The sequence below is a fragment of the Dreissena polymorpha genome, chromosome 15, assembly GCF_020536995.1.
Source record: "Dreissena polymorpha isolate Duluth1 chromosome 15, UMN_Dpol_1.0, whole genome shotgun sequence".
Taxonomy (NCBI): domain Eukaryota; kingdom Metazoa; phylum Mollusca; class Bivalvia; order Myida; family Dreissenidae; genus Dreissena; species Dreissena polymorpha.
In genome coordinates, this window is record NC_068369.1 from 41036861 (window position 1) to 41064465 (window position 27605).

At 35.4% G+C, this 27605-nt stretch overlaps 1 protein-coding gene and 1 non-coding gene across 4 annotated transcripts; one reads left to right on the forward strand and one right to left on the reverse strand.

The window, feature by feature from the left end:
• Nucleotides 1-27597, reverse strand: LOC127860353 (glycogen synthase kinase-3 beta-like). Of its 3 annotated transcripts, none has more exons than XM_052398380.1 (9): nucleotides 27229-27597; nucleotides 25644-25834; nucleotides 25310-25393; nucleotides 22257-22367; nucleotides 18944-19074; nucleotides 17592-17698; nucleotides 12846-13039; nucleotides 9403-9589; nucleotides 1-6074 (listed from the first exon to the last, which is right to left on the reverse strand). In XM_052398380.1, exons 1-9 carry the CDS (start codon nucleotides 27266-27268, stop codon nucleotides 5896-5898), a joined length of 1224 nt encoding a protein of 407 aa, XP_052254340.1. In that variant the 5' UTR covers nucleotides 27269-27597; the 3' UTR covers nucleotides 1-5895. The 3 variants fall into 3 exon arrangements, with proteins under 3 accessions (XP_052254340.1, XP_052254339.1, XP_052254338.1); XM_052398379.1 differs by lacking the exon at nucleotides 22257-22367 and adding an exon at nucleotides 21791-21901 and having other exon boundaries at nucleotides 27184-27597; XM_052398378.1 differs by having other exon boundaries at nucleotides 27184-27596.
• Nucleotides 14506-14589, forward strand: Trnas-aga (transfer RNA serine (anticodon AGA)). Its single transcript has one exon. It is a non-coding gene; the product is annotated as a tRNA-Ser (tRNA).
• Nucleotides 27598-27605: the final 8 nt, after the last annotated feature.

Genomic DNA, 27605 nt, shown 5'->3' on the forward strand with positions numbered 1-27605 from the left:
AAAAGTATCGTGAATTATTATTTTTAAGTTTACAATGATTAAAAACAAATGAGACACATCATATCACATGTTTATATACATCTACTCACATATTTGTACCTAGCATCTAGTATTCGGGTATATTCACTGTCATGCCACCTTATATTCATGAGAAATGATGTCCACTAGACAAACTTTGACAATCCCAGTACGCATCTTGTCTCTCAGATGCATGCCACACAACAAACACACCCTTATGTTTAATGCAACAAGATTAAATACGTTATACAAATATTTAAATAAAGTCATCTATTAAGATTCTTTGTAACCAATTCTGTGACCTTTGAAGTAAATTAACAATACATTGTAAGAGGGAATATGTATCAATGACTGCTCTTTTTCTTTTTAGAAAATTTAAATCAAAGAAATACTGCTTGAAAATGAATGCCAACAGACAAAAATAATTTGGCACAAAAATAACATGGATAATTCCAGAGTTTGTTTAAGAAACAAGTGTAAATATTAAGTCTGATTATGCAAGGATGTGAAAAAAAAATAAAAATAAATAAAAACAGACAGTCTCATACAGATAGGATGGAAACGTTTTATTAAATGCCTCGATAAAAAATAAAACACCATACACATATTTCATATGATATATGAATACCATGCATTCAAAACAATACAATATAACTATAATACAAAATCCTAGTAAACTAAAATGACTGACCAAGTGCCATTTACCGTGATGGAAAGTGTTTGATACATGTAAGACCAGGCAATGTTCATATCCTAACAACCATAAAGCTGAGACATGTTGAGCTATTATTGTAATATGACATGTTAGCAAATAAAACTTTAATGCTTTCATAGTCTTTATGAGAATAAACACTGACTTTATATCCACATATTCATTGGCAAAACACAGAGGCTTACTGTGAAAAGAAAACAAAAGGTCCACAGGTCGCCTAAGGTACTCACCCGAGACCCTTAGGAAAACTGCCAAAACACCTCTTCACAAACCAATATCATTTATAACTCATTCCAGATATAACAGCAGATTGTTTTAATGGGGCCTTTTCACGTTTTGGTAAATAGACAAAATTGAAAAAAAAAATGTTTAAGATTCGCAAATTTTCGTTGTTCATTTTATGCATCTTTTGACAATTTAAAAACCTGAAAATTATAAAGCGTTGCAACGCGAAACGATTGGATATTTTGGAGTTTTGTTTTTGTTGTTATATTTTGTGATACTATGAGGATTGCATATATAAAGTATAAAATACATCCCTCATGGTATAAGCCTGGATGGCCAAGTGGTCTAAGCGATAGACTTTTACTCCAGGGGTCAATGGTTCGAGCCCAGTTAAGGGTTACTTTTTTTCTTTCTTCAATTTCATTCTTTGTTTTAACTTGAGCTTTTTAGATCTAATGTTCACATTTATCAATATAAAGCATTTAATGACAACTTCACTACATGCCGTAATGTGTGAAAAGGCCCCTTCTTAGCAAGTTTCATGATGAGTTGGAAGAATTTGATTTCTAGAGTGTTCAAGCAATTTTACTACAGCTAGACATGGAAAACTGCCGTCCGCATCGTAGAACTGTTTTTCAATGTACTGGATTCAAATGTTACACACTGAAAAAAATAAACAAATCAAGAATAATGAATAATGGGAAATAAATGTTGACTCAAGAGTGTTCAAAACGTTTTATTTTATTTGACCAAGTGACACAGTTGTTGACAGCACAAGACACAGTAATGAACTTGGTTGAGATATAAATGGGACAAATATTCTGGACAAGTTTTGTGAAGATTCTGCAATAAATGTGATATCTAGAGAGTTCAGACGCTTTTTCTTTCATTTAACCTACAAAACTAGTTTTTGACCCCATGTGGACCGCTTTAGAACTTGTTTAAAATATCAATGGGACAAACATCCTGACAACAATGTATGATGATAATTGATTGATGGTTAAAAAGGCAATCACAAAAGCTAAACATGGGCACAGTGTGCTCAGATGTGGTATAAAAAAAAATGAATAATTGATTGAGTAAATATGTGTGGAGTTGCCCGATTTACACGAATCTCAGTAATATCCAGGCAAACACACTATGCAGTATTTATAAAGCTTTGTTTGTACACATGTCCATGGAGAGATATTATGGCTTAATGACACATAACCCCAGATTACTTAAACATACACAGTATGTTTAAAACAAAATTTGCCAAGTTTTATGTTTTGCTTCACATGCATGCAACAATAAATGAATCCAGGTACACAATGTCTCTTTAAGCTTCTTTTTTCATTCTTTACAAACCTTCACTTATGAAGCTTCAATTAACTCTAACACAATGTATGCCTAACTCACAGCAGAACAAAATACAACATGCCAGTAGCTTGCAACATGATACGTACGGACACATGCACACTTGTATCCATTCACCAACAATCATTTTCTATGAAAAATAATTACCAGAATACCATAATACTCATTTGTATTTACATTTCAATAATTTCATTTTCATTTTATTTCAGAACAATTGTATACTGTCTGTGTTTTTCTCAAACAGATCGATGTAGGTGTGGGTTAGAAATCTCAGATCATATCATCCAGTGTGCTGTATCGGCTCTATTTTTACAATACAGGAATAGAACAGAAATTCAGATTTTGAATCAAGTCTCAGTGCATATGGAAATCAGTATTATCAATTTTACACAATTGAAAATGGATATGGTTGTTGCAGACATACTAAAAACACATAAAACAGGAAAATTGAAAGGTTGAAAATCTTACCAATATGTCAAATAAAGTAAAATTGTGCTGAGCAATTTGATGTCTGAAAAGGGAACACAGATGAAGATTCAGATTTTAAAATTAATGGCAGTAAGGGCAGAATAAAAATCTTCAACAGAACATTATTAACCTTATATAACCACATAACCATGTAAAATGTTCTTGTATAAAACACATGACCAACATCCATCAGAAAACATGTTATACAATAAACATAATGAATAGACAACAGCATTCAACAAGGTAACACTAGATAATTAAAATCCATGACAGAAACTAACAATAGTACAAGACATTCAATGAGGCCTGTATAACACAGCATCATCTATGGACATTTTAAAATATAAAATCAAAATTCCGAACATTCAATATTTCTTGCAACCATCTAAATAATTACTGTAATCGTTAAACGCTGCCTGTTTATGGCAATTTAAAAGTAGTAAAAAGTTCAAACCTACTTCAAATACATCTATTCAAATAAGTAAAACATCTGGTGCTATCAGAGATATTAATTGGCATATTTTACCATTTACTACCATCATGTAAAATTGACTGCTGAGAAACAAAAGATAGCAAAAACTGTGTATTAAGAACAACAAACCCTTTAAATAAACAAACGGATTGATCCTTCATTATCTGAAAACTAGATTCCTTTGCTTAAATTCTTTGATGGTTGGAACTAACACTAAATAAACTGTGTTGCAAAAACTACAATAGTGTGCTAATGTATTAAGAAAACCACATATATGTGGTCAATACAACATCATTTTTATTCGATTCTGCTTGTCTTGTAGAGAAAGGCTTTCTACAGAATATTTACACACATATTTAAGTCAGTTCGACAATGATGCCTTAAGTTACTTTATGCATTGTTGAGTATAAAACATAAACCTCCCATGTAGAATGTTCAGGGCACAAATAAGTTCTTTATTTATCAGGGGTGTCAATTGGCCTAAATCTTAAATCCTGAAAATCATCCTAGAATTTGGGGGACGGAGTCACAAGAGTTTTAATTATTCATTAAATTATGTTTCCTTTGTAAACAATATGCCAAAGAACAATAATTTGTGTTGAAGATGACATTTTGTGACAAGAATGCTTAAAATAACCAAAACAATCCTCTGTTTTATATCAATATCAAAAAATTTCCTTGAGGGCTTAAATCCTGAATTCAGGAATAATCCTGAAAATTGACACCTCTGTTTATGATAATATCTTTTAAGAAAATAAATACAACCAGTAAATGTTTTTAATACCAAATTAAGTTTGCAATTCCTATAAAAATGTCTGGATACAAAAAAGAACTATGATATTTTGATTGTTTATGTTATATACTAATATATGTATAGCATGCATACAGTTATACAACTTCCAGCCTAAATGAATATACAATGTCTGGGACATCTGGTTAGCGTACACATAATATATTAATACTCGTTCACAATACATCTGATAACTAGGAACGTTATTAAAACCTTCCAGGAATACAGACATACCTCATTATTATCTCCTACACTAAAAACATGTCATTTCTATCTAATGTGCTCAAACTTTAATACATGTGTACCGGCAATAAATTATATGTTTACTTCTGAACAGTTTGAATGTAATAATAAACTGCCAAATCATTTAAAATACAATAATTATTCACAAAGAGCAAGGTCATGATGAATGACCTGGATAATCATATAAGCACTACCTGAACAATTAAAAGGTATCTACAGGCCTAGTATGAAAGGCCTTATATCAACATTTCGTGAGTATGACTTCTTAATTTTAGATGAACCATGGGTTCATAAAAACTTGTAGTCCAATAAACATGTAGTAAACTTACAATTTATGCATTGAAGAAAAATATATATCACAATTCTTCAGTTATTAATCTTTAAACAGTTATATTATCCAAAGGAGTTTAGTAATGATGCTGTTATCAGAAAACTATTTTCACGAGGAACAAATTTCTAGAACAAAAATGACTTTTAAACCAATATTAAAGTATATGTTATATGTTATATCCTGCTTTGCAAAGAAGTCAAATGTTCATTCTGGACTTAATTACAGAGGTCTTATGACCTTTCAATGAAGGACGATGTCAAAGGTGACATTTGAAGAAACAATTATCATATTTGAATAATGCCATTGACACATGTTATGTGACCTACACATGTTACAAACTTGAGTTTAAAGCTTTAAGTCACTCATTTTGATCACATGACAAGCTCACATATGTCTCTTACCTATCTTTCTGAATTTGATAAGAACATGCTTCAGTGCTGTAGACAACTATCACAAAGTATTCAATATCTAAAACAAATACAGCTACAAATATTGTCATGTCTTACAATAATTTTTGGTGTGGGAAATCAGCAAAGACAGGGTCCAGAATGAACACTAAGCCTACATGAAAGTAAAAATAATAAAACACATACAATATAATCAAAGGGCCCGTTTTAAAGCCCTTTAACCAGATATGAAATGAATACAATGTAGAAAACAAATTCATCACAATATGTGTGGCTACTATGTGCAAAATGACTTAAGTTTCCAGGCGGTATAGCACGCGCTGCAGAACATATTGTTCCTGTTTCAGAACACGCGTTTTCATATGACAAACATGGTTATCTTTTCCAACCGGAAGTGATTGAATGTTTGCAACACTGGCATGTCTATCACAGGACAGTCTCGCAGGTTGATTTGCTAACTTTGATGCTGGCAATTATTACACGAGTCACTGAGAGCAGTGTTGCCATCACCAGCATTAAACAGCATTGTAAACACAATGTTCAGCCAAAAGGTTTAACCATATAAAACATTCCATGCAAAAAACATTTTAAAACTGCATGCAAAAGCCTTTCCATCTATGTTAACACCATAGTCAACAATAATTGTTGCAGAACTTGCATGTCGAGTCCCGTTTTGCTAGCCATTTCTTGCACTTTTGCCTTGACTACTGCAAGCTTTGTTGTTTCTTTTTTAAAATATGCAAGTGCCCACAATTAATCTGTAGAGAACTTTTATTTTCAAATCTCAAAGCACTCGGCCGTCCGCACAGGGTGAATTAAAATAAATACAAGGTACAGGAAACATGGAAATAGCCTAGCAGCGTGACTGCATTCTCACGCGTTCCCACCGGCAGCTGTGGCCCCCTGGGAAGTGTTCACATCACCGGTGGAGTTGGCATTGTTTGTGGAGTCCTGACTCTGCCCAGGGGAGTTACGAGTTTGAGCTTCAGTACCCGACGTTCGTGCATGCGGAGGTATCAAGGTTCCATTCAGATGGGGTGCAATTAATAACTCTGCAAGGAAATCATTGTTAACACATTACTAGACCAAGTGACATGTAGACAATTGGACATAGTCTTATGTGTGACAAAGAGGTGTGGGTTCAATTCTAACTAGGACAGCATTCAAAAAACCTTTCTAATGACACCCCTGTAAAGAGACTCCAGTGCTCCAGCTAGGAAATAAAAAGGGCAGGGGGGAGGGGCTATTATGTCAACAGGGCACTTTTGACGCACAGTATTTTGCAACAAGAGGGCCTAAAAGGCCCAAAGTCGCTCATCTGAGATAATAAGATATTATTGGGACAAATCTTCTGACCAAGTTTTATGAAGATCGGAAAATAAATGTGGCCTCTAGAGTGTTAACAAGGTTTTACTATAGCCATATAAGGAAAAATGCCTCGCCTCTTGGTTTTACCTTTATTTTACTATAGCCATACATGTATCTAGCCATATAATGAAAAATGCCCCGCCCCTTTACAGCCATGTTTTTCAAGCAAACGTAACCATTTTCGAACTCATCCAAGATATCATTGAGACCAATCTTCTGACCAAATTTCATGAAGATTGGACAATAAATGTGGCCTCTAGAGAGTTAACAAGGCAAATGTTGACGCTTCACAACGGATGACGGACAACTGATAAAAGGCGATCACAAAAGCTCACCATGAGCACATTGTGCTCAGGTGAGCTAAAAAGGTCACTTTGGAGTGCACGGGCATATCTGGACTGCTCCCTATTGCATATTAATTGTTATGTTATTAATAATTGTTATAATATATCATTCCCATTATTATTAAACCATGCAGATAAAATGTCTACTATGAGGAACTAGAGCTTTGTCACAGACGTGACGTATACCCCCACGTGCCACATTGACACAGACTATTTTGCCTGCTGTCTTCACAAAACAAGAGAATCTAAATGGCGATCTTTTAGAATTCTTATGCCATTATCATTTATGGCCATTTTGACCTTTGAACTCTTGAATTCTTTCGCATGACACGCCATCCCATGACTGTGAACAAAATTAATGTACAAGGTCATTTTAAAATCTCACAATTAATGACATAGTTATGGCCCGGACAATCTCATTTATGGTCATTTTTCACTTTTGAACTCCAGGTGTGACCATGACCTTGAAGATATCGACATAATTCTTTTGCGCGACACACCGGCCAATGATGGTGAACAAATGTGCCAAATGATTGTAAAATCTCACAATGAACAACATAGTAATGGCCCGGACAAGCTCATTTATGGCCATTTTTTATCTTTGAACTAAAAGTGTGACCTTGACCTAGGAGAAATCGACGTAATTCTTTCGCGCGACACACCGTCAAATGATGGTGAACAAATTTGCCAAATGATTTTATAATCTCACAATAAATGATAAAATTATGGCCCGGACAAGCATTTGACCTTTGATCTCCAAGTGTGACCTTGACCCTGGAGATATTGACATACTTTTTTCACATGACACACCGTCCCATGATGGTGAACAAATGTACCAAGTCATTTTAAAATCAAACCTTTAACTAGAGCTTTGTCACAGATGTGACGAATACCTCCACATGCCGCATTGACACATAATATTTTGCATGTCGTCTTCACAAAAAACAGCGGACACCATGCTCAATTTTTAAAACGCACTAAATGACCCCTTGACCTAGTTTTTGACCCAGAGAGGCCCATGTTCTAACTTGGTCTTAAGATCATCTCCATAAAACTTCTGACCAAGTTTGGTGAAGATCTGATGTAAACTACTTGAATTAGAGAGCGGACACCATGCTGAATGTTAAAAACGCACTAAGTGACCAAGTTTGGTGAGGATTGGATGAAAACTACTTGAATTAGAAAGCGGACAACATGGTGAGGTTTAAATGCACTAAGATACCCGTGACCTAGTTTTTGACCCGGCATGACCCATATTCAAACTTGACCTAAATATCATCTAGATACAACTTTTGACCAAGTTTGGTGAAGATTGGATAGAACTACTTGAATTAGAGAGCGGACAAAGTGACCCTGTGACCTAGTTTTTGATCTTACATGGCCCATGTTCGAACTTGGCCTTCAGATCATCTAGATAAAACTTCTGACAAAGTTTGGTGAAGATCGCATGAACACTACTTGAATAAGAGAGAGGACACCATGCTGAATGTTAAAAAACGCACTAAGTGACCCCGTGACCTAGTTTTTGACCCGGCAAAAACCATGTTCGAACTTGGCCTAGACATCATGTAGATTCAACTTCTGACCAATTTTGGTGAAGATCGGATGAAAACTACTTGAATTAGAGAGCGGACAACATGCTGAATGTTTAAAAGGCACTTAGTGACCCCATGACCTAGTTTTTGACCCGGCAAGGCCCATGTTCGAACTTGGCCTAGACATCATGTAGATACAACTTATGACCAAGTTTGGTGAAGATCGGATGAAAACTACTTGAATTAGAGAGCGGACACTTAATACGGACAGACAGACCGACTGACCGACATGTTCACTTCTATATACCCCCCTAAACTTCTTTGTGGGGGTAAAATGACATAGTTGTGGTCCGGACAAACTTTCTGTTTAAAACACACTAAGTGACCCTATGACCTAGTTTTTGACCCAGCATGACCCATATTCAAACTTGACCTATACATCATCTAGATACAACTTGTGACCAAGTTTGGTGAAGATGGGATGAAATTTCGGGACAGACCGACTGACCAACCGACCGACAAAGTGACTCCTATATAGCCCCCATTACCAATGGTAATGGGGGTAAAATAAATTAATTATAAAGTAATAAGATATTTTTAAATTATCATAAGTCAATTTTTTATATGTTTATATATAAAAGGGCAGGTTGGGGCCTAGGAAGTGCGGGCGCCCTTCCATTTAGGCCTAGCTGGAGTACTGGACTCTTAAGTATTTCTATAAGCATATGGATTTTTATTATAAGGCTTAAATTAATAGGTTCAAATTAGTATTTATGTCATGCCTTTTAAGCATTTTGTTCAAGTTTTACTATTCCTCATGTGTTTCATAAAATGTTGTTTTTAGTCAGCGCCTTTCCCTTTGCCTCTAATTTTATTTTATTTTTTTGAATAAACAAACTTTTTTATTGCGTTTACTTGCAACACTTTTGATGTTTATTTCCTGGAGCGGTTGATCAATTTTAATTGGTCTAATTCCTTATTCAAAAGTATTTTGGAAAGAAATAATCAAGCAAAAGCAATATTTAGTAACTTGCATGGGATAGTTTGTGAACAAAACATTACGCACCTACATTGAACATATCCGAATAAAATGTACGACTGTAGCAGAATTAGACCCGTAAAAAAGCAATTACCTTGTGGAGAAAAGTTAAAAAGAACTGGCAGTTCTCTGCCACTGGGCAGTCTTGAGTTGGGGTCCCTCAACTCGTCAAAGAAAGCATGAGCGCAGGCTTCCAAGGGCGAGATACGGGCTGAAGGGATATACTCCAGTAGCCGGCTCACCACTTGTATAGCCTCTGGCGGTGTGCGTGGCCTGAACACCTGCACACAGCATAACACATGATATCTCTTAGGTAAGTAATACATTGCAAACAAAAAGGGCCTGAAGGGCCTAAAGTCGCTCACCTGAGATAACAAGATATTATTGGGACAAATCTTCTGACCAAGTTTCATGAAGACCGCCCCCTGGTGGCCATGTTTTTCAAGCAAACATAATTATTTTCGAACTCATCCAAAATATCATTGAGATGAATCTTCTGACCAAGTTTCATGAAGATTGGACAATAAAAGTGGCCTCTAGAGTGTTAACAAGGTTTTACTATAGCCATATATATAAGGAAAAATGCCCCGCCCCTTGGCAGCCATGTTTTTCAAGCAAAATTTACCATTTTTTAACTCATCCAAGATATCATTTAAAAAAATCTTCTGAGTAAGTTTCATGAAGATAGGAACATAAATGTGGCCTCAAGAGTGTTAACAAGGTTTTACTTAAGCCATATAAGGAAAAATGCCCCGCCCCCCTGGCAGCCATGTTTTTCAACCAACCAGCATCATTTTCGAACTCTTCCAAGATATTATTGGGATGAATCTTCTGACCAAGTTTTATGAAGATCAGACAATAAATGTGGCCTCTAGATTAATAACAAGATTTTTCTATAGCCATATAAGGAAAAATGCCCCGCCCCTTGGCAGCCATGTTTTTCATGCAAAGGTAACCATTTTTGAACTCAACCGTCATATCCAGAAAACACATGTTCTGGCCAAATTTCATGAAGATTGCATGAAGATTTCATGAAGAAAAAAACTGCCCCGCCCCTGGCGGCCATGTTTTTTCACCGATCTTAACCATTTTTGAACTCGTCCGCAATATCAATGAAACCAATGTTTCCACCAAGTTTCATGATGATAGGACAAAAATTGTGACTTCTAGAGTGTTAACAAGGTTTCTCTTTATAAGAATTACTGCCCCACCCCCTGGCAGCCATGTTTTTCAACAGACCGGAACCATTTTTTAACTCAACCAACATATCATTTAGACAAACATTTTTACAAAGTTACATGAAAAATTGGCATCAAATGTGACTTCTACAGTGTTCACAAGATTTTTCTTTTTTTTGACCTACCGTATACGTGCGCTTATAAGACGCATTTTTAAGACTCAAATTAATAAGTCAAAGTGGGGGTCGCGTCTTATAAGCGAGATACTTGTGAAAATAAGCGAAATTTTTCAAAATATCGAGTTTACTGGGCTTACGCTGGCCAAGTTGGACACTTGTCAATTGTTTTGAATCATCGCGGCAGCCATTTGCATTTTCTCTAAAGTCTGTATCTGCCCGTACCGTGTATCGGAACGCTATGTTCAGTTACCGATTTACATGAAATAAAATGTATCGTTATTGATTTTGTTGTCTATTATTTTTTATTTGAATTTTGTTATTTTGGGGTCGTAAGGCGTTATATTGTCCATGGTTATACTTGAAAAGTTTTTTCACCCGATTGTCTGCGCGCGACGTCGTTAAATGTCATATAAATTGGACATAATAGTATACGTGTGTAAGCGGCGACACGATGCCAAACATGCTTAAAATAACAGCAAAATCAGTTCGCAGTTTGAAACTGTTAATTGTTAAATAAACACGCGATTACAAGTGCTTCTTGACAAATTTGTATCACCTGATCGTCTTTGTTCGACGCTGTTAATTGTCAATTAAGACATATTTGGCAATAAGGGTATCGTCTGAAAATAGTCACCAGTTTGCAACTGTCAATTGTTAAATAAACACGTTCATTCAGACGACCCCCTTATGCCGATGACACCTTATTTATTAGGGACCCACGACAGCGGGAGCAAAGAGCGACCGCATGCAATTATCCACAGGTTGCTTTCTTCTTGACCCGTGATTTCACTCTATCACGCGATTGGCTAATTTTATGAAAGTAGGCATTACCTATAGACAAGGGGCGTAACATTTGCATAATCAAGGTAATCTATATCTGCCTCTTAGTTTTCAATACCCGTCAAACAATACAACTATATTTACAAATTACAACTACTACAATCGTCAAAATGAAACGCAAACGTAACTCTTATGATCTCAAACTCAATGGATGGTACACAGGACGACAAGTTGTTTGTTGATCTTGTGGATAATCGCGATCAATCTGAGGATGTATCGGCCTGTGCAAAGGTTAGTGATTGCGACGATGATGATGATGATATCGGCGACTGGGTTTACGATGACAATCTCAGTAGTGAGGAATTCTACGAACTTTCGGTGAAAGCGATGATGAGGATTTCGAGGGATTTTAAGATGACTGATACGATCAATTACGAATGTAATATGTTTGAAATTGTTATGGCAAATTGATTAAATACGCAATTGTTAGAAATTGTGTTAATTTGATAATTATTTTTACTGTATGAATAATACTTGAAAATAAATTAAAACCTACTTATATATCATGAAATAAACAAATATTATTTACTTTGTTGTTGTTTGATTGTTTTATTTTTCGGACTTGCGTGAATTACTAATTGTATGCAGCGCGAGTTTGAAAAATTCTCAATGTGTTTCTTATTGATTTTCTTCAACTCTGCCGTTTTTCGGCCGATCAAAACGGCAAAATTTGACCGCGTCTTACACCCGGGTCAGTCTTAAATCCACCGATTATAAAGTCCGAAATCGGGGTGCGTCTTATAAGCGAGGGCGTCTTATAAGCGCACGTATACGGTAGTGACCTAGTTTTTGACCCAGTTTCGAACTCTGTCAAGGTATCAATGGGACAAATGTTCTGACCATGTTTCATGAAGATCAGACAATAAATGTGGCCTCTAGAGTGTTCACAAGGCAAATTGTTGATGACGCACGACAGACAAAAGGCGATCACAAAAGCTCACCATGAGCACATTGTGCTCAGGTGAGCTAAAAACATGCAACTTACATAAGTCATGTCCGATGCAAGTCATTACATGCCTTTTATTGATAGAATCTACAAACTTGTATAATTGGTTTGATACCATCTAAATCAATGAAATTCCACATTGTAAACCTATGTTATAACTAAATTGATCCCAACCCCACTTGATCCACTTCACTTACATACAATTCTTCATATATGAACATAAAAAGTGAAGAACTGCATAAAAAGCATCGTATTTTCTTGACAATACCTATTAAAATCACTTGTACATAAAGCATGTTGTTATTTGTACAGATATCTCACCCATTGGATTATTAGGACTAAGGTACAGCTAATTCTCCTTCAACAAGAAATATGTAACAAGCCTTCAGCCTACCTTTGTCCATGGATGTGCTTTGATCTGTGGGAACTTGAATTCTGAGTAGTTTGGATTCATCTCCCTGATTTGTTCACGCGTGGGCGTCCCTAGGACCTTGATGATTTCTACGAGCTGGTCGACGCCACTGTCACCTGGGAACATGGGCTGTCCCAACAGGAGCTCTGCTAAAACGCAGCCAGCTGACCAGACATCTAAAACACAGGAATAATAATGTTTACAAGAATATCAGTGAACCTTATAGATTGTCAATATTTGGGTTGAGTGGAATCAAACACATATTAACAAGCAAATTCATTGAATTGATATCCCCCGCCAATATCCTTCTGGACACAAAAGTTTTCTGGACGGATGGACAATACCCTTTGACCTCAATGTGTGACCTTGACCTTAGGATTATGGGTGTTGAATGTGAAGCCCCCCGAGATGATTAAGAACAACTATGGCAAGTTTCATGGCATAGTATAGGAATGACTAAATAATGAATAATTCATCAAATTTGTGACCTTTGACCTCAATCAGTGACCTTGACCTAAGCCCCTTGGATTATGGGTGTTGAATGTAAAGCACCACCAGATGATTGAGAAAGTTTCATGGCTCTGGCTCATGTGTTAATGGAGATAAAGCTCTAAGCTTATATCAAAAAGCATTTTTTTCAAGATACAAAGGGCCATAACTACGTTATTAACAGATGGTGTACAATGCCATTTGGCATGCATCATCCTCTTATCCATATATATACTCTTACTAAGTTTCTATGAAATCCGCCAAAGCTCTTCCAAGATATGGCTCCAGCAAACGGAAAGACGGATTGACAACGCCAAAACAATATCCCTCCGCCTATGGCGGGGGATAATTATTGAAAGGGCAATAACTCTTAAAAAAACTGTAGCAGAACAACATAACAATGTACCTATGTCCTCCCTAAAACAGGGTTGCCACCATCCTGATGAAATAAAATTCCCTGACTTTTCACTGACCAAATCTTTGTTTTCACTAATTTCGCGACATATTCAGCCTCCTCCTCCCCATACAGCACACCAAATCCACCAATTTAATGTTTATTTTATTCTTTAACATAAAATATTTAACAAATAACAAAGCAGTACTACTTGTATACTAAACTATGTATGATGCAAGGCTATTTAGTAAATACCAAAAAACAAAGATTAAGAAGTTATAATTGTACAACCACCACATAATATGATTATGTCTCAAAATCTATGAACAAAACATACTTCTATAGGTAGATACATGTGATGTTAGTAATGTCAATACAGTAGTAGCACAACACCTATGGCACAAAAAACTGTCCATATACACTATCCATTACATACTATGATCATACTTATACATATGTCAGAGTATGGGTAATGGAAAATGTTACGGTAGGGCACCTCTAATGATTTCCTGTGATTTATTTTACGATCATTGCCGATCTTCAATGATCGGTTATTTCCAAGAGCATTTAATTTTTTTCAAACTACGAATTTTGATATGTGTTTACCTAATTCATTTAGAATACATTATTTTCACTATAAATATTGACTTTGATCCAATTATAATCTGAAAAATACGATTTCGCGATTTCTTCAAAGATTGACGAGCCGTTTTTCCTGTTTACTTATGCATATCTAATTTAAGGTTGCACTGATATGAAGTTGTCGTGGCCGAGTGGTTAAGGCGGTGGACTAGAAATCTTTTGGGATCTTCCCGCGCAGGTTCGAATCCTGCCGACATTGCATACTTTTTGCGATGCGTTTTATTTCTTTTCTAACGTAATTTGATTTAATATAGCATATAAGCTATGTTTATTGTTAAATATGTTGAAAATTGTATGCACATCCTTCAATTTTTAAAATTAAAACAACGTTATGGCTAAATTGGGTAATTTACTGCTGAAAATACGAATGATGCATGTTGCATTTTTATTTTTATTTCAAAAAGTAAACGGTAAATTTGTCTATGTCTTGGTATTTTTGCTGTATATAGTGTTTCTATAAAAAAATTAGTTAAAAATATAACTTAAATGATACTATTTTGAATTTTATGACACTTTGTTTTTAACCGACCCAATTTTTACTTGGCTGAAATCACTTACATTTCATGGCGCTATTCCATAAATAAAAATTTGTAAAAAATAAATATCTGTAAAAGAATACTTATTTTATCTTGTTTAAATTTTAAACACCTTTACTGCATCTGTACACACCAACTGCATGCCCATATTTGGAAATTTGAATGAATTATGGAACTTTTATATACCTCAGGGGTGAAAATAAACTGGACAAAAGCCGAGCGTGAGGGTGGTTTTGAAAAAATCGGTATTTTGTTTTTTTAAGCATGGAAAGCCTACCTACAAATTTGCATGTAGTTTAGTGAAATGATGCTGATTAGGAAAATAATTAATTAAATTATATTTGGATATGTGCCCATTAGGGGTGCGCTACCTTAATAGAAATAGATAAATTTACATTTAAAAAAAAAATGCTTTACACAATATTTTTAATGTTTTATGTACATAGAAATAGTCAAAACATTTCAAAACAAGGGCTGTTTGTAAAACATGCATGCCCCCCATATGGGCTGTCCGTTGTAGTGGCAGCCATTGTGTGAATACGATTTTTGTCACTGTGACCTTGACCTTTGACCTAGTGACCTGAAAATCAATAGGGGTCATCTGCGGGTCACGATCAATGTACCTATGAAGTTTCATGTTCCTAGGCAAAAGCGTTCTTGAGTTATCATCCGAAAATCATTTTACTATTTCGGGTCACCGTGACCTTGACCTTTGACCTTGTGACCTCAAAATCAATAGGGGTCATCTGCAAGTCATGATCAATCTACCTATAAAGTTTCATGATCCTAGGCGTATGCGTTCTTGAGTTATCATCCCGAAACCATTTTACTATTTCGGGTCACCGTGACCTTGACCTTTGACCTAGTGACCTCAAAATCAATTATAGGGGTCATCTGCAAGTCATGATCAATCTAACCATGAAGTTTCATGATCTTAGGCGTATGCGTTCTTGAGTTATCATTCAAAAACCATTTTACTATTTCGGGTCACCTTGACCTTTGACCTAGTGACCTCAAAATAAATAGGGGTCATCTGCGAGTCATGATCAATGTACCTATGAAGTTTCATGATCCTAGGCCCAAGCGTTCTTGAGTTATCGTCTGACAACCATCTGGTGGACGGACCGACAGACCGACCGACATGAGCAAAGCAATATACCCCCTCTTCTTCGAAGGGGGGCATAATAAAAATATTCTGCTGGATCTACTAAAACAAATGATACCTGAAGACTGCCATAGCCACTAAATAACTTATGCATCAACCCAAATTTTTATTTTTCCCTAACTTTTCACTGACTTTTCTGAAATTTCATTTTTCAGTGACCATTTTTTTTAATTCCCTGACTTTTCACTGACCTTGAAAAAAATCAAATTTCCCTGTCTTTTCAAGTTAAGTGGCAACCCTGCAAAAGGATACTGTACATACAATTTCATCAAATTCTGATCATTAGTTCTTGTGATCTAGCACAAACATTAATGCGCAAGAAAATGTTAACACATTTATCAAAGGGCTGTAACTGCCTGAAAAAATATTGAAATGTCAATCCTTTTAGGGATGCTGCTTATGAAGTCCTCAAAATCTGTTAAAAGTGTCCAAGATCAAACATCGAAAGAGATTAATATTATAATAAGGACAATAACTCCCTGCAAAATCAATAGAGTTAACACCACACAATATGTGCATGTCCACTTTAAAAAGAACAAGAGCTGTTTACATAAGATGACATATGCACCCGATAAACGCTTTGATAGAAGTTATGAGCATTTTTCGAAACCTAAACTTATTTTTCGAAACCTAAACGCGGACATAAAGTTCAATGTCAAGGGGTTCAAAATTTGTGTGCGTATAGAAAGGCGTTGTCCATATACACATGCATACCAAAAATGAATGTTACATCTGAAGCGACATAGAAGTTATGAGCATTTTTCGTAACCTAAACGTAAAGTGTGACAGACTGACGGAAGGACAGTGCGATCACTATATGCCCTCCTTCGGAGACATAAAAAAGCATTAGACACTTTTATCAAATTAGGATCATAAGTTGCTGAGATTACATGTAGAAACAAAAATGCAATAGACAATGACACATTAATAATCAATAGCCAAGAACTCTTTTGATTTTATTTGACTAGAATGCCCTGATGCATATGTCCGCCCTATTGGAATATTGCATATAGAGTTTCATCACTTCGGAACATAAGTGTCCGCGCTCTTGTGTGGAAAAATATGAAGAACAGAAAGACAGAATAACATCAAGAACAGAAATGATTTCAGGCTTCCTCAATTAAAATAAAAATAAAAATGTGGCGAGACAAAATGGCAATTATATGTTCCCCTCTTTTAGAAGCCATAATAATATACCTGTCTAGGTTTGTACCATAAACGTTTACACTACTCCCCAGCTATACATGTAGTTAAAAGATAAAGGTGTCAGAGAATCATGCCTTTCCTTTTTTGTTTTTTTTGGTAACTTTTGATAAAATATTCTTGTTTCACACCAAAGGTATTTGTTAAACCAACTGTCACATTATTTTAACGTAGTTGGGGAAAGGAACCCTACAAGCTTTGCTACCGTTCCAATCCTATAAACTCAAGATGTTTGTAACATATCTTGTTAACACATTCTAGCATAACTATGTTTTAACATAGCTGAAATGATGACTTACCGATTTGACAGGTGTAATCAGTAGCACCAAATATAAGTTCTGGTGCTCTGTAGTAACGTGAACAGATGTAGGAAACATTTGGTTCACCACGAACCAACACTTTGGCACTGAAAATACAAAGTGCAAGACTGTTATTACAGACTTATAATCTCTTTGACAAATACAGTCATTGTTACTAATTCAATTTGCTTAAAAAGGGAAAATACAGGGTTTAATTCTGTGGAAAAACTAAGGTCATGTACTGTCCATAATTATGTCACTTTAAATGCATTATTGCAATTTGATATGTTTATTTTCACCTACATTTTTTCATTGAAATAAAGACAATATTACAGGAATTAACAAACGTTTGCACATGATCAGAAAGAAAGAAACTTCTTTAATCCATACAACTCCAGATCTTTCCCTTATGTCCATTATTCACAACATTATTAACAAGAGCTGTCACCATAGGATGACTTATGCCCCCTGTAAACGCTTGCTAGAAGTTATGAGCTTTTTACGAAACCTAAACGCAGATTTCGAAACCTAAACGCGGACCCTAAATTCAAGGTCAAGGTCACAGAGGTCAAAATTTGTGTGCAATATGCACATGCATGGCAAACATGAAATCGCTATCTGAAGCGACATAGAAGTTATGAGCATTTTTTGAAATCTAAACGCAAAGTGTGATGGACAGACAAGAGAGTCCGATCACTATATGCCCTCCTTCGGGGGCATAAAAATGTCTTAGAATATCAAAATAATTTAGAAAGCCACAAACTAGAGAGCAGACACCATGCGAAATCCTTGAAATGAACTAAGTGACCCCGTGACCTAGTTTTTGACTTATATTCGAACTACAACTTCTGACCAAGTTTGAAGAATCAGATGAAAACTACTTCAATTAGAGAGCGGACACCGTGCTAAATCCTTGAAATGCACTTAGTGACCCCGTGACCTATTTTTTGACCCGGCATGACCCATATTCGAACTTGACCTATATATTGTTTTGATACAGCTTCTGACCAAGTTTGGTAAAGATCAGATGAAAACTACTTCAATTAGAGAGCGGACACAATGCTAAATCCTTGAAATGCACTAAGTGACCCTGTGACCTAGTTTTTGACCCGGCATGACCCACATTCAAACTTGACCTAGATATTGTCTAGATACAACTTCTGACCAAGTTTGGTAAAGATCGGATGAAAACTTTTTGAATTAGGGAGCGGACAGGAAAAGTGTGACAGACTGACAGACTGTCGGACAGTGCAAAAACTATATAACCTTTTTTTTCGAAAGTGGGCATAAAAAATAAATGTATTCAAGTTTCACAGTTGCGCATACAAGACATAAAACACTGAATAACTTACCTGCCAAAATCACAGAGTTTCAGCACCCCTGTCTCTGGGTCGAGAAGGAGATTTTGTGGTTTAATGTCACGATGACACACCCCCTGGGAGTGAATGTAGGCAAGGCTCCTGAACAGCTGATACATGTAAAGCTGAAATAAAAACCATGAAATACATGAGGGTTGAAAAAGAGCCTCGCTATGGAAAAACAGGGCTTAATGCATACGCGCAAGTTGTAGTCCCATATTAGCCTCTGCAGTCCACATAGGCTTATCAGGGACGAAACTTTCCACCTAGACTGGGTTTTGGTTTTGTAGAGAATATCTTTAAGTAAAAATTTATATCAAGGGGTAAGTTTCATAGCTCAATTTTCCTGTGTGGACTGCATATATAGCAGTTTTCCCACCAGTTAAGCTAATTTTTCACCCACGGTCTTTCAATTAAAGCATCATTTCAACTTAATGTCTGACAAAAATGTATTATAACAAATATCACAAATGAGTTTGGATGCCTTACCAAACAACGATTTATAATACCTAATAATAATTAATAGAAAATGCATACTGTTTTATAATTTCACTTGTTTTACAATAAATAGAAATAGAATGATTAAAAAACTTACAGATACATGGTATAAAAGAAATAAAGGTGATTATTGGTTGTTGTGTTCATCAATACATCGTTTAAAAACAAGAGCTTTCAAATGATAATTTTGAACCATTTTTGAACTTTGGTTTTAATGGAAATATTTATTTAACCTGCATATTTTAAATTTTGATAGTTTCAAAAAACAACCTCAAATTCAGTCTCTATTTTGCTATATTACTGTAAATTTATTGTGCAAGTGAACTCGGGACTAAACACAATGTCACCAAAACCAATCAATCACTCTTGACAAGTCGTGAAGTGTAGCAATCAAGTGACTAGGAAAACTATTCTTCAATAATTGAGACACAAAATATAACAAGGGCTGTTTGTAAAACATGCATGCCCCCCATGTGGGTTGTCAGTTGTAGTGACAGCCATTGTGTGAATACGTTTTTTGTCACTGTGACCTTGACCTTTGACCTAGTTTCATGATCCTAGGCTTTCGCATTCTTGAGTTATCATCCGGAAACCATTTTACTATTTTGAGTCAATGTGACCTTGACCTTTGACCTAGTGACCTGAAAATCAATAGGGGTCATCTTCCAGTCTTGATCAGTGTACCTATGAACTTTCATGATCCTAGGCCTAAGATTTCTTGAGCTATCATCCGGAAACCATCTGGTGGACGGACCGACGAATGGACCGATATGTGCAAAACAATATACCCCCTCTTCTTTGAAGGGGGGCATAAAAATAAAACTTGCTTTACACTTATATTGTTTGATATGTTCTTAATAGATTTCCTAGCAACCAATTATCACAGCAAGAAAGGATACTCATATTCTTCAACTTTTATTAATATCTTAAGTTAAAAGAAATAGGAACTGAGGATTAAAGAGACTGATTAATACATGTTTAAAGAAAACATTAAGAAAGACATTAATAAAAAAGATACCTGACATTAAACAGGATGTTAATTCTGAGCTTATGATATACACTAGTTTGTATTTAATTAAATTGATTAGATCATGTCTAACATCAGCGATTTTTTTGCCCAATTGGGAAAAGTTCCGGTACCAGCCCAATCAGGAAAAATAGGGAAAAAATTAAATTGGGATTATTGGCGTCATGAATTCATCAGACTAGACATTCATTTGTGTATTTGATTTGTGGCTAACAACTTTTAAATGGCTATCCAAGTGTTGTCAAGTTGTCAATGTTGCATTTACTTAGGTTTAAGCCATAGAGCTGCATAGGGAAATAACTAAATGTTGCATTTTATTTATAAAACAAGAGATGTGTTTGTCAGAAACACAATGCCCCCTACTGCACCGCTTTGATAAATGTTTTTTTTACCTTTGACCTTGACGAATGACCTTGACCTTTCACCACTCAAAATGTGCAGCTCCTTGAGATACACATGCATGCCAAATATCAAGTTGCTATGTGAAGGGGCATACAAGTTATGAGCATTTTATTTGAAACTGCGAAACCTAAATGCAAAGTGTGACGGAAAGGCAGACAAACAGACGCACAGCCGGTCCGATCACTATATGCCCTCCTTCAGGGGCATTAAAACAACACAAAATATTATTTTTTGAAATCTTCAATGGGATTTTAAAGTTTTTTTTTCTATTGAGTAAGTGCCCTTTTCCGGTACTTTATAAATAAGAAAAAAAATCGCTGAGCAAAGTATAGTTGGAGCAACACAGCTGGCAATTAAAGATCTAGATATGTATTTGTGATGTATGTCTATGTCTAATGATTTAGGAAGAAGATAAACAGAAGACTGGTGACCACACTGAACACAAACACCTCAAGTGTTAACCACTTAGATTCTCATCCACATACATAACAGTTATAAGCACATGCCTCTAAGCGTTCCACTGATTATAGGAGTTTCATTTGACCATTTGTTGCTGTCAAGTGAAATATGAAAATGCTGAATTGCTTGTCTACCATGTATTTCAATGCCTGCAATTTTGTATCACAATTATTTTGTATTTGCATTTATAATATTATTGCCACGTGCTATGATTTAACCTTAGAGTTGTCATACAGATCCAAATGGGATCATAAAATACTGTTTTATTAACGGTATATATTGTTCAAAACTATTATTACTACTTAAAACTTTTGTTTACTGTTTATTACTAAAAGGATGAGACACAAAGAATTAATTTGCCCTGGATGTTTGGGGAATTAGTGACTGACACAAGTGTATTGGTGAAGAAATGAAGGAAGAGCCAAGCTAAGGAGTGCATATGTATACGTACATACCTTAATGTACAGTATGGGAATTATTTGCTTATTTTTACTGTAATGTCGAGCAACCCTATATAAATTCTCTGGGACACATTCCAAAACAAGATTCAGGAACACTTCATCTTTCTGAAAATTGTCCACAAAACAACAAACATAAAAATAACTGCACAAAATTATTCAAAACTGGGGAATCATGGAATAACAATGATCCTTTCAAAAAGATAATAAATATTCTGTGTTTTGTTAGACTGGAGACTATGTAATTCAGTTGATTGTATCATTATTTAAAAGAACATATATTTTGAGTTAAACAAACCAAAGTTTCACATAGAAAAACTGAAAGCATATCATTCCCACATCATTTCCAAGATTATGAAAATGTGAATTTTTTTTTGAGGAGATATTTATGTTGCTTTTTTCATTGAGATCATTGTTCTTACATGAATGCCCCAGTTATTTATTGCCTGTTATAACACTGTACCTTGATGTAGATAATGGGTATAGTCTGTTTGGATTTACTATAATGTCGTGCGACACGATACACCGTCTCCGGAACAAACTCTAGCACAAGATTCAGAAACACCTCATCCTTCTACAGAAAAGACAATAAAAATATCAGACCAATAAAGTATTGCATTAACTGTATAATTTTATGAGCTGTCACTAAACAGATGAAGCATTTTTGTCTCGAAGCCTGTGCCTCAGCATCCTGGTCTACATTGAACTTCAATAGTATTGAACCGTAAAACAATTTCTATACACAACTTAATTGAATTATAAATAAACAAATTTGCTAAAAATTGATTCTAACCCAACTTGTAAAAGTAATTTGTTGTGTAATTGAACAGAACATCTTGAAATTTTTGTATTGATTACCAGTAGTCAAAGTTCATAGAATAAGATACGTAGACTAGGGCTGCAACAATATACCGGTATATCGGTATATATCGCAATACGCAATCCGCATATTGTATTGCGATATGATTTTCATCATACCGGTACGAAAATTTTACAAAAAATCATTCACATTTCGTCCAGAAAAGCCATCCGAAATAATGATAAAAAGGTAAACAAAACAAAGCAGTGTAAATTATTTTTTACGTAAAAATAGCATTCTAAAAAGTGTATTATACGGAGTAGCGTTGTTACATGGGAGCATTCATTCGATGCTTTTGAACAGATTATCGTTGAATTAATTGCGCACAGCTGTAAATGTTTCGTTCGATTCTGATTTGAGCATTATTTGTAATCCGAATTTCGGAAACACGCTTCCAAATTTGAATGCTAACGCGACAATAAAAAATTATAGCGTCAAATAAAAAGTGCTTTATCCTTTGTCTCAATAAAAAGCGTGCGAAAATTATACAGACATGTAGAACGTCACATGGAAAGTATGGGTGTATTTTGTGTTGTATAAAAACGTGAACATCACGTCAGCCGAATTACGCGTGTTCAGTGGGAAAAACGCCCCGGTTAGACGTTATTTCATCACATCTTGAAATAGTAACAATTGCAAAAATGTATTTGATACTTAAGAAAATTTGCGAATGTTTGTGTTTCTTATTATTCTTGCGCACATTTATAGTAAATATTTACCAGAATTTGCTTTCAAGGGGCCTTTTCACAGATTTTGGCATTTTTTTTAACTTATTCATTAAATGCTTTATATTGATAAATGTAAACATTGGATCATAAAAGCTCCAGTAAAAAATCAAGAAAAAAATTTAAAAAGGGAAAAGAACATCGCCCGGAGCAGGTTTCGAACCAGTGACCCCTGGAGTCCTGCCAGAGTCCTGAAGTAAAAACGCTTTAGCCTACTGAGCTATTCCGCCGAGTACACATTCGTGACGTATTTTATACCTTATATAAGCAATCTTCGTAGTTTCACAAAATTTAACGACAAAAACAGAACTCTCCAAATTATTCAATCGTTTCGCGTTGCAACGCTTTATAATTTTTAGGTTTTAAAATCGTCAAAAGATGCATATAATGGCTATATTAGAGCATGGTTAATGTTCAGTATTACTGTTTCCTCACAAATATCATAACTAAAACGAAAACTTACGGATCTGAAACAACTTTTTTCAATTTTGTCAATTTACCAAAGCATGAAAAGATCCCTTTAAAACTGGAATTAATAAAATTTATTGGGTAATTGGCAAGTTATAATTTTGGTACAAGTTAGCAATATATTGCGATTTATTGCAATACGGGTTTTTGAACTGACAATATATTGCAATACGGTTTTTGGCGTATTGTTGCAGCACTAACGTAGACTAAACTTTAGAAATTAGCAAATACATTTAAAACAAAGTACCAGGTAGCACCATCAACGCTCTTGATAAGGATTGAGAAAATGAGGAACAGTCTTCCTCAAACCAGGACAAAACGAGTAGAAAGAAATAACAAGAGATGTGTTTGTCAGAAACACAATGCCCCCTATTGCGCCGCTTTGAAATAAAATTTCGATATATCATTTGGCAGGTTAAGAAATAATCTCCCTTATTACTTCCCTTGGAATTTATTTTTTTTACTTTTGACCTTGAAGGATAAGTTAACCTTGACCTTTCACTACTCAAAATGTGAATCTTCATGAGATACGCATGCATGCCAAATATCAAGTTGCTATCTTCAATATTGCAAAAGTTATGGCCAATGTTCCGACAGACGCAGACTGACGGACTAACAGACCGTGATGGACAGTTCAACTGCTATATGCCACCCTACCGGGGGCATAAAACAGAGTAAAAGTACTCCTTGTGAAGGAAAACTCTTATGGGGAGAGATTTTAGGAATACATAATAATAATTGAATAACATCATCAATTTTTTTCCTCACACATTTTAACTTCCAAAAGTTGTTCAACATGTTCATAGAATAATTCAATTGTTTCAGTTAATTTCGGCATTGTTTTGATGCGCTTTTACAGACTTAAAGGCAGATGAAAACTCTTTCCAATCTGCATGTGTCTTCTCATTAACTTTTCTCTGTGTTTTTTGGCATATTTTTTCGGCCAGAGAAGAAATTTTAATATATTGTTCTTTTGCTGCAATATTTATTTTGCTGGTCCACCAACACAAGAGACAGATGTCATGTTGCCATTGACAGAAAATCAATTGACTGCTGATGTAATAGCACCGCAAAAGGAAAGTACGACGTAAACCAGTCTGTATTCACAATAGTTGGCCGTCTTGTGGAGCCGACAAAACCCAGTAAATAATTGTCAATAAGGAAGACTGATACAACTGAGAAACTGATATTCAAAATATATTTTTAACAGTATTGGAGTCGGTCTATTTGCATATTCAAGTTGGTAAGCCCCTTATCAAGAGCACTGGCAAAGTACAGTTGCTGCTATTGTCAAAAAATGTCTGTACATATGCCAAAATAAAAATAAGTAATACAAACAAAACAATTTTTATTATGATTGATGTTTTAATTCAGCTCCTTTCAAGCAGCAAACTCTTATTATAAGGCACTGTATAATGTGTATTCTAGATTTCTCCTCATTTCTTAGCACACTCTTGGACATACCTTTTCTCCAGCAGAGTAGAAGAAATACTTCAATTTGACTATGTTGTGATGTTCCAACTTCCTCATTATCTGTAATTCTCTGTTCTGAAATTCAGACAGCAACACAATAGATACATCAATAAAAAACAAAAAATGTATTTTCCTTTCAAGATTTCAGAGGGCAGTTGCATATCAGTGTTCAAATTAATTAACTTAATAATCTTCCTGCCTTGTACGTTAGGATATATGAAAACACTGACCAGACCAAGCCATTAGGATACACTGATTATTTTCATTTTGAAAACTAACAACTGACATGCACAATGTGTTTTTATGCACATGTTTGTACACTAACTTTAAAACGCTTGTCTTGCAACACTTTCTTGATTGCAACAAGATCACCGGATTCCACCAGCTTGGCTTGGTACACAACACCAAAGGAACCATTTCCAATGACTTTGGCATCTGTGTACGACACCTCCATCGGGCGATCATTGCCCTGCCCTGCAGTCGCCAGGACTGTGGTGACCTTGCTACCGTCTTTGTCTGAAGGATATGAGAATAAATAGAACATTGCATTATTTTTATTTTTAATTTAAAAAAGAGTGTATTTTCTAAACACTTTTGGAATGGTACTGGTAACAGCCATATTGGACATTTTATCACTTAAAAAAAAAGAAGCTGTCAAAAAGAATTAAACCCAATAAGTTAAATTAATAGATCTTAAAACAATTTGCTAACTTTATTCTTGTCCCAGTGACACAAAAGCGTGCTGAAATATAAATTGCTTTATAAGGTTGAAAATGTCAAACTTTCCGTACTTATTTTTTCTTTTGGGAAAACTTTCTAACAGGAAAGAAAACTATCCTAACAGGAAAAAAATCTATATTGGAATGGTACCGCTCTCCAGTATCAACTACAGAAAAAACACTATAAAGATAATCAGTGCTCCAGCTAGGCCTAAATCGAAGGGCGCCGCGCCGAACCACGGCCCTGCCCCTCCGAACCTCCGCCCTGCCCCCGCCCTCCCCACCAAAAAAAAAAAATTTTTTTTTTTTTTTTTTACATATGATAATTCATAAATCTCTTATTACATTGTAATTAGTTAAATCCTCATTGTAGACATTATATTTGAATGGTTTAATAATAATGGGAATAATACAATTATTTATAACATAAATTATCATGCAATAGGAAGCATTCCAGAAACATCCGCGCACTCGAACGTGCCCTTTTGACAAAATACTGCGCATCGAAAGTGCCCTTTTGACAAAATACTGCGCGACGAAAGTGCCCTTGTGACAAAAAAGCCCCCCTGCCCTTTTCAAATCCTAGCTGGAGCACTGGATAATCAATATTTAACTTTAATAAATGTGAGAAGTTTTTCTATATAACTGTTAGTTAAGTTAGGAACTACTATTGATGTATGTTGCAATTCTGTTCAGAACCACTGTGTGACTATGCCCTTCCGAGGGATTTCATACATTTATGTAAAGAGAGATAAGTCAAAAATGAATGTTGGGCTTAAAAAATTACTGGATAACTTTTGACAATCAAATGAAATTTACAAATTCATTTACAAAGAATTTCTGGCAAAACAATACCGTAACAGTATTCACGAAAGGATGTATTAAAGATTGAAGCATTGCATCAACAATTTCTGTCAGCAGAATTAAAAATAAATTATGCTAATGAGCAAAAGATGCAGACATTATGCAGTGGGGTCTGTGAGTTCATGCTGTTCATTTTTCTGTGTAAGTGTGGCCATGTTATTGTGGTTGTTTCTTGTAGATATAAAATTAACATACAACAGCAGCATCAATAAACATGGTTTCCAAGATGTATGACCCAGATTAACAATATCAGTTTTGACATCACTCGTTACTAAAACGTACTTATCGTTTTCATTCCACCAAAAGGAGCAGATCCACCAGCTTTACCTCCGTCAGCAAATGATGTCGTCCTAGGGCGCCCACTCATGGTTTGGAAACAGCTAAGTGGGGGCTATTCCGTTCATTAAGAATGTTTTTTGTCGTCATTTATTCAACGGAATGGCGGCCGATATTTGATCACACAGTACGTTTCCGTGGGGAGAAAATATAACATCAAAACAGCTGTGGTCATAAACGCGACTTCGTTAACAGGAAAACCAATGTCCTATCTGTCAAACGACGTAAAGCAACATTAAAAACACAAATAAAACAACCTAAAAAGGACAATTTAACCCTCGAAAGCGGCGATGTTAGTCCGAAATCGTTTCCAATGGCTGTTCTTTCTTATTAACGTTCGTCAATTTCCGTAAACTTTCGTGTCGGCG

Coding starts and splice junctions, on each gene's coding strand:
- LOC127860353 (XM_052398379.1), bottom strand. CDS start 27,268: ATGAGTGGGCGCCCTAGGACGACATCATTTGCTGACGGAGGTAAAGCT. Junction 25,835..27,183: donor TGGTGGAATGAAAACGATAA/GTACGTTTTAGT, acceptor CATATCCTTCAG/ACAAAGACGGTAGCAAGGTC. Junction 9,590..12,845: donor AAGCACATCCATGGACAAAG/GTAGGCTGAAGG, acceptor TGCTGTGTGCAG/GTGTTCAGGCCACGCACACC.